This window comes from Saccopteryx leptura, chromosome 2 (genome assembly GCF_036850995.1).
Source record: "Saccopteryx leptura isolate mSacLep1 chromosome 2, mSacLep1_pri_phased_curated, whole genome shotgun sequence".
In the NCBI taxonomy this organism is placed as follows: domain Eukaryota; kingdom Metazoa; phylum Chordata; class Mammalia; order Chiroptera; family Emballonuridae; genus Saccopteryx; species Saccopteryx leptura.
The window spans coordinates 248,447,647-248,460,199 of NC_089504.1; the positions used below are offsets into that span (position 1 = coordinate 248,447,647).

Here is a 12,553-nt window from a genome sequence, read left to right on the forward strand (position 1 = left end):
CGCCCGCGCGGGCAGCAGCTGCCACTTGCATAGAACCTGGCTGAGGACGATGGGGACGCGTTTATTTATATTTCCCAAGCCGGGGCCAAGTGAGCCCAGGCAAACACGTCGGGCCGGAACCCTGGCGGGAGGGGGTGGGTCTCCCATCAGGGCCACCGGTGGGGGCGCGGGGGGGGGGGGCAAGCACCTAGAGGGTAGCCTGACCCTGGGGAGGCTGATGTTTCTGAACTGGGCAAATAAATAAGGAGGTGGCTGAGAGTCTGGCTCGGGTCAAGGTAGTGGGGGGGTCCCCCAGCCCTTCAGAAGCCCTGCCCAGAACATCCTGTGTGGTCTTGGCCATCCGTCTGCTCTGGGGCCTCAGTTTCCTTAACTGCTACACGAAGGGCTGGGGTATGGGCAGACAGCACGGGCTTCCTTCTGCTTCCCGTTCCCCGAGCCCCCGCTGAGGGTGCCAGGCACAGGGAGAAGCCCTTTAGACCCCACCATGCCCGGGAGACCCCCTGAACAAGACCCAGCAGAAGCCCCCCCCCCCCCCGACAGCCCACCTGGAGAAAACAGCTCTAGCACACGCCAAGCAAGACCAGGTCCTGCCCTCTTCCCGGGGAGCCCAGCCCGACAGCCACAAAGGCAGAGGAGGGGATTCCAAGGAAAAGGGGGGGGATCCCACAGGCACGAAACTCCTGAGTCCCCGACCCTGAACTGCCACAGCCACAGCCCGTCCCTGTCACCAGGGCTCAAAGCTTCCCCCCAACCCCCACCCCCAGAGCCACTCACTCACATCCTCTCATCTGCGTCTCCCCCTCGGCCAAGTTTTCCGGAAACATAAGGCTTGGAGGGCGCTCCGGGGAGAGGAGCTGGAGCGGCGGGCTGGGAGGCGGGAGGCTGGGCGGCCACGGTGCCGGCTCTGGCGTCTGCTGGCGGCTCAGCTCAGCCTCACATCCTTCTCCTCCGACAGCGCCAGGGAGGGGGGAGGAGGGAGGGGGGAGAGGGGAGGAGGGAGGAGGGAGGAGGGAGAGGGAGAGGGAGAGGGAGGGGGGAGGAGTGAGGGGGAGGAGGGGAGGAGGGAGGAGGGAAGAGGGAGGAGGAAGAGGGAGGGGTGGGGAGGGAGGGGGGAGGAACCACAGGCAAACGGAGAAGGGTGGGGAAGCAGGTCCTTGCTGCCCGCCTGGCCCAGGGCTCCGGCACCGCCACTCCTGACAACGTCCCCCCCCCCCCGCACCCCCTCCCAGCTGCGGGCAAGTGAGATGCCCTTCGCAGATGGGGGCGGCCAGCGGGAAGTTGTCAGTGGTGTGCTCAGTGGCCCGTGCCAGGTGTCACCAGGGCTCAGTGACTGCAGTTCCTCAGGGCACCAAGGCACCCCACGCGGTGCTCAGCAAGGGGTGGCTGGCTGGCTTGGAGCCCCCACCCCCACCCCACCCCCAGGACTCCCGAGGCTCCTGCGGTGCAAATCCCAAAGACCCCAGCCCGATGATGATGACGACGACGACGACGACCACCACCACGACGACAAGGATGGGGCAGCGTTGCCCCGGGAGCCCCGCCAGGTGCCCGGTCTCTGCTGCTCTTCCTGCTGCCTGACCCAGCGAGACGCCTTGGGGCTGAATGTGACCTCCAGACAGGCGCACAGGAGCGGCGGGGCGGGCGGGGGAGCGTGGCAGGAGCCCAGGTTCAGAAGGGGCGGGCCCACTTGGCACGGGCTCCCCCCTCCCTCTCTCCCCATCCGTGGCGGTGGCGCGTCAGCAGGGGTAAGAACAGATGATGGCTCAGAAAAACAGAGCTTCTCCACCCCGCAGGCGGACGGGAGCTAGCGGCTCCTTCCGCGTCATTCCCGTGTGGCGTGGCGTCAGATCCACCTGCGGTCTGCCCCGACCCCAGGCCAGACCCCCCCCTCCGTGGGGGACTCTGGGGGGGGGGGTCTGGGAAGGCGGAAGGGGGCTGGGCTGGGGGGTGGGCAGAGGTGGTTCAGCGACGGAGAGGCAGTTTAGGTTTTGAGGAGACCACAGTGCAGAACCTTCTGCCCCATTCAGGGCAGGGGAAGGTCTGGAGTCGCCCCAAAGGGCTCTTTGTTGCTCTGGGGGCCCTGAGAAGCCCGTCACAACCACGTCAGCCTGCTCCCGCATGGACACCTGCCACCGGCACCTCCGCAGCCAGCTCCCGGGAGTTGAAAGTTAACTGAGCTGAACTTTGGAGCTTGATCCAGGTCATGACCGATTTTTCCAGCTCTGGGGTCACTGACCTGCTTGTCCATTTAGCCCTCAGCCTTTCCCTCCTGCCCACAGGCACCAAACACAACAGGCCACAGGTCTCCAAAGTGCCCTGTTCCTGGCCTGAGCCCCCCAGGCCTCATCCCAGGGCACTGTGCCAGGGGAGGGCGTCAGATCCCAACCGTGTCAGGATCTAGGACTTCCCTTCCCCACAGGGAGCTCTGAGTGAGCCTTCAAGGATGCCAATCCAACTGTGTCACTCCTCTGCTTCAAATCTGCCGATGGTGACGACCCAAAGCTCTCGGGATGAAATCCAAAGAAAGGCCTCAGTGTGGAGCCGGCCCCGCCTCCCTGTCCAACCTACTTCCTACGTCTCTCTCCTCGGGCACCCACTCCAGCCAGGGGGACATGCCTTAGGACATTCGCCCTATCTGCTCTCTCTCTCTCTCTGCTTGCCTGGCTTTTCCACAGGTCAGCCTCTGCTCTCTTTTTCAGCTTTAGGCTCCAGTGACACCTCCTCCAAGCAGCCTTCCTTGACCACCCTCTCCAAAGTTGTCCTCCCGGCCAATCTGCCGCCATAGGGGTTGTGACATCTGTGGAGCGGTTACTGCTCCCTGAAATCAGCTCCTTTGTTCTACTGCTCCCTGACCACTGTGTCTCTGCACCCAAAACTGTTGGTGCTTGACAAATGAACCAAGCCCCAGATACCCCAAACCCAGTGGAGACACCTCTGGGTCTGGGGACCCACTGGGCATCCCAGGGTGTCTCCACTACCTTTCTGGGGCTCCTGGGAAGGTAGATATCCAGAGAGAAAAGGGACTGAGGGTTTATCCTCACAGGGTGCCCCTGGACTGTCTCCAAAGGGGCAGGAGGGTGTGTGCCCACCTCTCCCACCCACCCACTCGGGCGCACACCCACACACACCACACCGGTGCCCAGACGGCAGACTCTGCCAACATCGCCTGCGGTTGGCATTCCCAACCCCACTTCTAATTTCTAAGGAAGGAGTTTCGTTCCGAAGAGTTGGACGCAGGAACTAGGAAGTGAAATTGACCAAGACAGGAAGTCAAGCCAGGAGGTCTGAGTCATGGACTTGTGCTTAGAACGAGGTAAAGGAGCAAGGGGTGGCGAGAGAGGGGGCATCTCTCAGTGTCTTGGCTTGGGGGCCTCGGTTCGGCCACTGGCTGCCCTGGCTGCCTTCAGAGGGAGCCTCGCATGCACTCATGCAGGGACCTGCGACAAACCACTTATGGGAACAGTGACTCAGTCCCCAGAGTCCCATGGCCCTGTCCAGTCGCTGCCCCAGGAAGCTCTCTCCCCTGGAAACCTGCAGCAACAGCCAACCCCTACCCCACCATCCAAGTTCAGATAAACCGGGCTGGGCACCATTCTAACGCCCACAGGTCCTGCATCACCCATCCATCTGCATCCTGGGAATGTCCCAGCTGGTTCTCTCTGCAAACCAGCAGCCCCCTTGTCCGCAGAGCACGCCCACACCCCCACCCGCCAGCCCCTCCAACCCCAACGCCTTCTTTTCCCTACGCACAGAGCCCAGGGCCCCATCTGCACCCCTCCCGCCAACTGCCATGTTCCAAAAGCAGCTTCCAGTTTGCAAAACAACATTTTCTACCGAAAACACTACCAAGGGGGGGGGGGGATCCAGCAGACTCAGTCCTGAGTCATGTCACTTCCTTATTTTGGAAACCCCAAGCCTGGGGTGGGTGCGACAGGGACTCGGCCACTCATCTGTCAGCCTTATGGGGGTGTCTACGGCATGGCGGGGCTCTCCAAATGCCTGCCAGTCCTGACACCCATCAGGTTTCCGGGTAGAGAACATCACACCTGAACTTGACTTACCTTCTTCTCATCTATTTTCTTCTCCCCCCAAAATAACCCGTGATGCCTACGTGAGCCAATTATGGGTTTCGTCAATTACGTCTACAAGTCATAGACAGACTGTGACACAGCTACCCCCCCCTGCCCCCAATACATGATCAAATACGCTCATAAAATGAAAACACAATCTGTGTGCAGGCTGGCGCGGCCACGCCACGTTACGCCTTCAACGTCAAGTTCTCCTGCAGAGCAGAGCAGGGCAGAGCAAGGCGCTCCAGGGCCGTGCAAGCCCAGCTCACCACTCAGCCTGGGAGCCTCAGTGTTCTCATCTGCAAAAGCAGGAGTCATGCATATGTGTGCATGCATGCGTGCGCATGCACACAAATGTGCAGGTGCATGTCCACATGTGTGTGGACGCACACAAACGTGCAGTTGTGTGTCCACATGAGTGTGCACGCACACGAACGAGCAGGTGCATATCCACATGTGGAGCACCCGCCCCTGAGGGTCCTATGGGAAGCTAAGATAACCCATGCAACATGGCTGGCCAGTAAGCACTGGCCATGTGGTTAACAGGCGTCCTCGCTACTGCATCAACTGTCCCATGTCCTTCCCTGTGGACGTAGGGACTTAAACGCCATTGTGTGGATTTTCCTACTGTAGATGAAGGTAGGCTGTGGGCCTGACCTTTTCCCCAAGGGTGCTGACGAGGAGCAAGAGAGAGGGTCTGGAGCCTGCCCCGGAGTCTGGCTGTCCCCGCCCCTGCCTCCCCCGCCCCCTCCCCGCATTCTCCCCTGCAGCAACCTGTCTTCCGCACACCGGAAGCATTCAGGTCGGGAGGCAATGGGACCACAAAGTGTCTGCTCCATAGGAGTTCGTCTCCAGTCCAAAGGCGGCAGCCATCCCCGAGGGGTGGGGGTGGGGGGACCACGCTGTCTCTCCGAACAACCGTGACACTGCCCCTCCTCAGTTTCCCACTCCGATGCCCACACCCAGAGTAGCCTTGCACACCAGTTGCCAACCCTGCGCACTAATCACGGTGGACGCTCCCTGGTGTGAGCCTCCAGGGACGCCGTGTCCCTGTGGTGGGGGTAGCTCTGCAGTGGGGGCTGAGGGTTCACACCTGCGCTTCTTCCCCGAGCCTCAGACCCTTCATCCGTGAAAACTGATTAAACCAGCCGGCGTGCACAACCAGCACTCTGGAAGTGTGAAGCCACCAGCAGTTTCCACCTCAGTCACTGAGAGAGGGCGCATCCTGCAGGCAGAGGGCCTGGAGTTGCTGGGGGGCTGGGGCTGGAGCCCGGTCGGCCTGGGCTCTGTCCAGTCTGACGGGGCCTTGCCTGGGGCCAGCAGGGCTGGGCAACAGGGAGCCGGGCCAGCACCTATTCCTGGTCTGGAATGGCGGGACCCGGGGGCTTCCCTACCTCCTCCACTGCTGGCGCTGAGCCCGCCAGAGAAGGGGGACAGGGGTGGGGAGGAGCTGCCAGCAGAGCCCTGCGCCTCCCGCGCAGCTTGGTCAAGACTCTGAGCCAGGCCAGAATGACCTTTCCTGGGGGAACTAGAGCCTCTCATCCCCGTCTCGCGCCCGGCTTGCCCAGCCTGCCCGGCCTGCCCAGTGTGGCAGTGGGCCCAAGGGCGGGCAGCCAGCTCCTTGCACATGCTCAGTCCCCACTCGGTGAGAGCCCCAAGGCAAGTGGTCCTAATGCCACACACACAGGACAGGAGGGTGCCCATCCACCTAACCTGGAACCCTGCCCCACCCCCTCCCCACGCTCTCAGCAGAACAGCCCAACTCCCTCCCACAGTGGGAAGGCCAGGGCCCATCACCCCTTCACTGTCTGGGCTTTCAATGTTCAACCACACTGCTCTGCCACCAGGACTCCGCGCATGCTGTTCCCTCTGCAGGGACGCCCTTCCCCACTTGCTGCCTCATGCGCAGCAGCCTGGCCCATGCACTAATCTGTTCAGTCCTCATACCAGCCCCGTGCCCACTTGGTAACTACAGGGAGTGCCTGGGTTCAAATCCCTCCGGGCCTCAACTTCCTCTTCTGGAAAAAGGTACAACCACAACACCTCCTTTGTAAGACTGGTGGGGACGACAAGACTTATTAGCGCACGTAAAATCTTTAGTGGCTCCTGCTCATCCATAAGGGCCAATGAACCCCGGACAGAATTACTTAGAGTTATTGTGTCATGCTCTGAGTGACAGCCCGAGGCCCCTCCTCGGGGTGCCCTCTCTGGCTGGGGCGGGGGAAGCCCCAGTGCCCTAGAACCCTCTTCAAGGCCACTTGGGACCCTCCCACCCACTCCTCCCAGGTGCAGTGAGGGGCCGAGGCCCCAGGAGGTGCAGCCACTTGCTCAGCGTCACACACCGTGACAGGCGGAGCCAGGAGTCGCACCCAGGGAGACCGGCTCTGGCTCTGGGCGCTGCACAGTAGGTCTGCCCCTCAGCACCCCCTGTTGAACTCGTGTGGTTCAGGAACCCTTAGGACGCCCCCCAGGGGGAGATGGCACCCCAGCCGCATGTCAGAGACCAGGAAAAATGAGGTCGGGCAGGGCCGGGCCGGGCCAGGGGCCCATGGTTGAAAAGCTGGTTGCAGTTACCACGGATGACAGGTGATGGGGAGCTCCGTATGTCTAAGACATCACCACCCGAAGCTCTTTTGTTTCTTTCGCTGCCAAGGCGGCCGTGCTGGGTTCAGTAGTGCTCCCCCCAAAACCTGTGAACGTGACCTTATTTGGAAAAAGAGCCTCAGAGACGTGATCAAGTCAGATGAGGTCATACTGGATACGGGTGGGTCCCTCTAAGAAGAGGGAAAATTCAGCAGAGACAGGGAAGACGGCCACGTGGAGATAGAGAGAAACTGTGGAGATGTGCTGACAAGCCAAGGAACGCCAAGGATCGCTGGCCACGCCAGCAACGCACGCCAAGGAGGCTGGAGCCCGGGAGGGGCAGGCTCCTCCCCCGGAGGCTCGGAGGCAGCGAGGCCCAGCGGACACCTGGACTGGGGACTTGCAGATTCCAGGGCAGAGAGAGAACCAATGCATTGTTGTTACTCTAAGCTGTCCGGTTTGTCCTTTGTTCCGGGAGCCCCAGGAAATGAAGGCAGTGGGTGAGCCACTGAACTCCCACGGTACAGAGGAGAGAACTGAGGCACAGCGAGCTGGACCCATGTGCCTGAGGTCACAGACCTAAGAGGTCCAGAGGCTGATAGGTCTAGTTTCTCTCTAAGGACGGGGGGTCCCTGTGCAGCACATTCACCCCAAGGCCAGGCTAGCGGATGTCTCCAGGATGCTCGGTGGTCCCAAGGCCTGGGGAAGCTGGCTGCTGACCTGCCTGGGCTCACCAAGAAGGGGACCAGGGCTGGCTCACCTCTAGGCAGCCCCACCCTGCAGAGGACGAGGCACACTGATTTAAATGACGGGGAAGAAGGATGGGCGGGGCCATCTGCCTCGGCCACAGTTGGCCCTTGGGTCCTCTCCTGGGTTTCTGAGGGGCTGGGCCGGAGGCCCCAGAATCTTCTCAGCGTCCTCACTCCACCACCTTGGAGGAGTCACTGCGGCTGCCGGCACCTGCCTACCCCAGCCCCCGCCTGTATGCGCCGCAAGACATGGCCATTAGCAGCCAGCCCGGGCGGTAATTGTCCAGATTGCTGTAATTCACGGCGGACGTATCGCCGCCGCCGCCGCTGGTCACATTATCACACAGATGTCACCGAGCGGGGCCTCGGCGGGACCAGGCACTGCCTGCTCTCCGTGGGCAAGAAGAAGCCGGGTGAGCTCACCGCCACTGCCGAGGGACCCAACCTTGAGCGGCTGGGGCACACGCTCACTCCACTCCCATCTCTGTGGTGAGTCATCGCCGACTGTCCTCCCGGCCCCCGCATCTGCCCTTCCCAAAGGGAGGAGGAGAGCGCGCGGGCAGCCGCCAACCAGGCTGACTGCCTGTTCCCGGGCAACAGGGAGGGAGGGAGGGAGGCCGGCTGGGCCGGGGCTGCCGTGACGACAGAGGACACTGCGGGGAGCCAGAGGCCGTGAGAGCTTGGGCCGTCAGGCTGGGACTTGCCTGTGAAGCCCTTACGCTCCCACGGGCGGGCAGGTACTGGCACAAATGTCACTGCCAATAGCCAGACCCAAGGGCCTCACATGTGGTTAAACACCCCATGCATCCTACACGAATGCTCACAGCAGCACTATTCACAATCCCCAAACGGTGGAGACACTCCATGTGTCCATGAACCAGCAAGTGGACGGACAACAGCGTGGTCTGGCCACATGGTAGAATAGTACGCAGCCATGAAAAGGAACAAAGCCTGGACACCTGCTCAAACATGGATGAACCCTCAAAAGACAGTGCTCAGTGAGAGGAGCCAGAGGCCAAAGGGCGTGTTTTGTAGGATTCCTGTCATGGAAAGGCCCAGAAAGGCAGGTCCACGGAGACAGAGCCCATCCGCAGGCTCAAAGCTGGCAGGGGTGGGAGGTGGGGTGATGGCACTTGCGATTGGGATAATGAAAATTCGTGCTCAGCTAGGCAGTGGGGACAGTTGCACGGCACTGTGAATGCACGGCACTGTGAATGCACTCGGGAGTCCCTGAACTCTACCCTGTACATGGTTCCAACGATAAATTCTCTGTGCACTTCACACGGTTTCAATAAAGCCTCTTTGGCACCCAGTAGCACAATCTACGTGAAAAATCACAGAGTGGATGCAGAGGACAGAGAACCACGACAACAGTGTGGTCTCTCGGGGGCTGACAGCACCTTGTGCCCTGCCAGCTAGCAGCAAGACCCCCGACTCCCCCCATCAGCACGCCTGGGAGCAGCTGAACGTCGGGCGTGAGACTGTGGGCAGAGGCAGGTGACTGACGGTCAAGGGCCCGCCTGGCTGGGGGCCCGGGAGCTGGAGGGAAGGGCCCAGGAACACGAATGCCCGGATGGGAGCCATGAGTGGAGCGGCCCCCGCTCAGGGTCTGAGATGCCAGGACCGCTCGGCAGGCGATCCCCAGGGTGAAAAGTGTGCACAGAATGGGCGGGCGGCCTGTGTGTGGTCCAGGGCCTCAGCCACCAGGCCTGACCATCCGCACGCTCACCTGCCCCCACGTGCCCGGGCCCTTCACAGAAAGGCCGTTTGTTCCCTTGTCAGTTTGTTCTCTCATGACTCGCAACCTGGAGGTCTGGACACGAAGCTGCAGGTCAGCGGCGGGGTCTCGGGGACAGGAGCGGGGAGAGCTGGCTCCCGCCCCTCCACGCATGCACGCATGCGCTCCAGGCTAGGCCGCGCTCGCTGGGCCTCGGCTCCCTGCCCCCCGGCACTGAAACAATCACAGAAACGAGACCCCTCCGCTCCCACAGGGCTGCTGTCAAGGTAACAGAGTGAGGAGGCAAAATGGGAGTTCAGAGCCACCCAGCCTCAGCCTTCCGGTCAGCGCTGGTCCAACGGCACCTCATGGGGCACAGCGGGGAGGGGGCGGGCTGCAGCCTCCCCAGAGATAGGGGCTTCCGCACTGACACAGTCCAACAATGCAGGGGCCCGACCTCCCCCTCACGGCCAGCGGAGACACCATTCCCATTTCCCAGACAGGGAAACAAACACCCAGAGACAGGTCACCAAGCCAGGGTGCTAAGGACCCAGCTCTGTCTAGCTCATGTGAACCTGCTTGTGGCACCTGAGGGAGAACAGGGGGTGGGCACCACAGCACCCCCAATTCCTATGGGGACGGGCTGACCCTGTGGCCCCACTGCGGTGGCTGCCAGCGGGTCCTGCACCTCCCCCGAGGTGCCCAGGTGCGCGGCCCACTGCTGTCTACAGAGCCAGGCACCGCTGACCCCGCAGGGACCTGTCCACTGACCACGTGCACGGCATGAACCGCGTGTTTCTGAGCTGTGACCTGACTACCTAGGGGGCGCACTGTGGAGTTTGAACATGCGGCCACACAGACCCATGTTCCAGAGGGCAAAACCGAGGCACCAAGAGCAAGTGACCAACCAGAGAACATCCCAGAGGCAAAGCCTGCCTGTCCCACCCCGCCCCCTGTTCATGGCTCAGTGAGTCAGCGTCCCCCCCACCACCGCACGACCTCCGGGGCCGGATGTGCGTGGAGGGCGGTGAAGGCCCCTGGGCACCCCTTACCTTTCTTGGCCGTCTCCATCTCTTCCTCGGTCCAACGGGAGCTCTCGTTCATCTCCATGGAGGCTGAAAAGGAAGGCACATTGGCAGCAGCACAGAGGGGCGTCCTCTCTGCCTCTGGCTACGTGGGCACTGCGCCCAGCTGTCCTCGCACCCAGCCCAGCCTCCACACGACCAGTGGGAACGGCAGCGTGCAACCACCCCCTTTTACAGACGGGGAGACTGAGGCAGTCGAGGGCGTCATCACGTACTTGGTTGGGAAGGGGGCTGGCCACCTGGGAACATGGGGACTGCATGAGGGTGGTGGGGGGGCAGGGTGGAGACAGGGGGCTCAGCTGAGCGTGGACTCACTCGGGGGCTGGGCGGTTCTCTGCCAGGGGGCTGTCCTGGGCACTGCAGGACGTTACTAGTGTCCCTAGCCTCTTCCCATTAGATAGATGTCAGAGGTCCCCACTCCAAATGTCAGAGTCAAAAATGCTTGCAGACATGACCAATTGTCCTCTGGGGGTGAGACGGCCTGAGAATTCTGCTCTACTGGGTGACTGCCACCCCCCCCCCCAAACTGTCTGTTGCAAGGACGAGGTTTCCCGTGTTCCCCAGGAGGACACGGCTGGCCCTGGTGGCCACATCTCTGTGGTGGCACTGAGTTTGAGCTTCTCCTCTGAGTCCCCTGGCACGTGAGTCTGGGCCCTCCTCCCCTGCAAGTTGCTTAAGACCCCGTGCAAAGGGTGAACACAGGGGACGTCAGCCTCATGAACTCAGCACCGGGAACGGTGCCAGACACACAACTGATAAGACTGTCCGACCAGGAGGGAAACCCCGGCAGGAGGGGAGTCTGAAGCAGCAGCTCACAAAAGAGAATGCCCCACCCACGCGGGACACCTCCCCATGCCCTGCGCCCATGGCCGACAACCCCCTTTCTTCCCACAGGACCCCCAGGGGGAGGTGGTGACATCTGAGGCTGGGGCAGGCGTGCTGACACAGCCTAGTCTATTTCTCAACCCACAGTCCGGCCTCAACAGCAGCCTGGGGTGTAGCAGAACTTCCCCAGAGGTCAGGCACTTTCTGAAGGGAGCCCTCAACTCCTGCCCTGGGTCTCTAGGCATGCTGCCCCCAAGGGGCAGCTGGCAAAAGCCAGAAGGAGCTGCGCGAGGTTCATGACTGACAGCCTGGGCTGGGTCTGAACCCCAACAAACTCCGTGCCCTTACAGAAGCAATATCCCTTCTCTACGCCTCAAAAAGCCCATCTCTGAAATGGGTACAAGTGACCTCCTATAGGAAGAGGAGACAGGTGCCTAGAACAGACCCTGGGTGTGGGGGAGGGAGTGTCCCTGACAAACGAGATACCACCTCCCTCAAATCCCACCCTGGAAAGACATCCTGGTGGCTGAGACCTCAGTCCGAGCACTTGGGGCCAGGGGTGGGGGCCACAGAGGCAGGAGGGTGGGCCCCCCCCCAAAGAGCCAAAGTGGCACAGACCACAGACACACGTGGGATGCCCCCCTGTGGCTGAACTTGGGAACTGCCACTCCACCTGGCAGCTCACAGTAGGGAAGGTATGGTGAACCCAGGCGTCCACCAGGTACAGTTAGCACTCCGTCCAGTCCTTCTGAAAAGGGGGCGGTGGCTACTCAGCTCCAGCAGCTGCTACCTGGTGGAAATGCGGGCCAAGTGCGGCCAGGACTTCTGATTTAACAACAAAACCAAGACTGGCGATCAGGATATTTTAAGGGAAGTGTCAGCTCTGGAATCAGCATGGCTGACAGCCACTGGTCACCTTCCAGGCCCGGAGGCTATTGTAGGCTCTTCTCACACAGTCCCTGAAACGCTCACCTGGCGGTCACAGACAACCACGGTGCACAGAGAGGTTAAGGCACTTGCACCAGGTCACACAGCAGGCTCAGTTTAGAACTGAGATGCGGCACCTGCCCCTACCATGTCCCGGTGGACCCTTCCCCGGCCCTCAACTCACCCAGCTCGGCGCTCTGCTGTGGGGTGACGGCCTCCTCGCTGTTGGCCTCATTAGCCATTGAGCGGGTGATGCGCCCCTTACGTCGGCCTTGGCTGTTGGCGGTTTTGCGGCCTTTGGAGGCCACTGCCTCCTTCTCATCGTTGTCCTCTCCGGAGGTATCGTCTGTCTTCTCCCTGAGGGCCAGACAAGGAGAGAGGGACGGCTTCACCGGAGGGCAGCCACAAGAGGCCTGCGTCCCCTCCCCTCTGCCGCGGAGCACCGGCAGGCGGCTTACTCACTGGGAGAGGGGGGATGGACGGCGAGCAGCTGTCTGCGCCGCCACCGCCGTGTTTATCAAAAGGGAGGCGTGAGCCACAGTTCTCAACTGCTCTCTGCGCTGCAAAAGGGGGACCCGGGCTGCTAGTTAGCGAGAA

At 61.7% G+C, this 12,553-nt stretch overlaps 1 protein-coding gene across 21 annotated transcripts in view; it reads right to left on the reverse strand.

The window, feature by feature from the left end:
• NCOR2 (nuclear receptor corepressor 2) overlaps positions 1–12,553 on the reverse strand; it is a 183,337-nt gene that overhangs the window by 53,765 nt on the left and 117,019 nt on the right. For all 21 annotated transcript variants that reach the window (XM_066371154.1, XM_066371162.1, XM_066371170.1 and 18 more), the window contains 2 exons: positions 12,141–12,313; positions 10,172–10,234 (listed from right to left, as the gene is read on the reverse strand). In XM_066371154.1, coding sequence (XP_066227251.1) covers positions 10,172–10,234; positions 12,141–12,313 — 236 coding nt within the window. The remainder of the gene's footprint in view (positions 1–10,171; positions 10,235–12,140; positions 12,314–12,553) is intronic.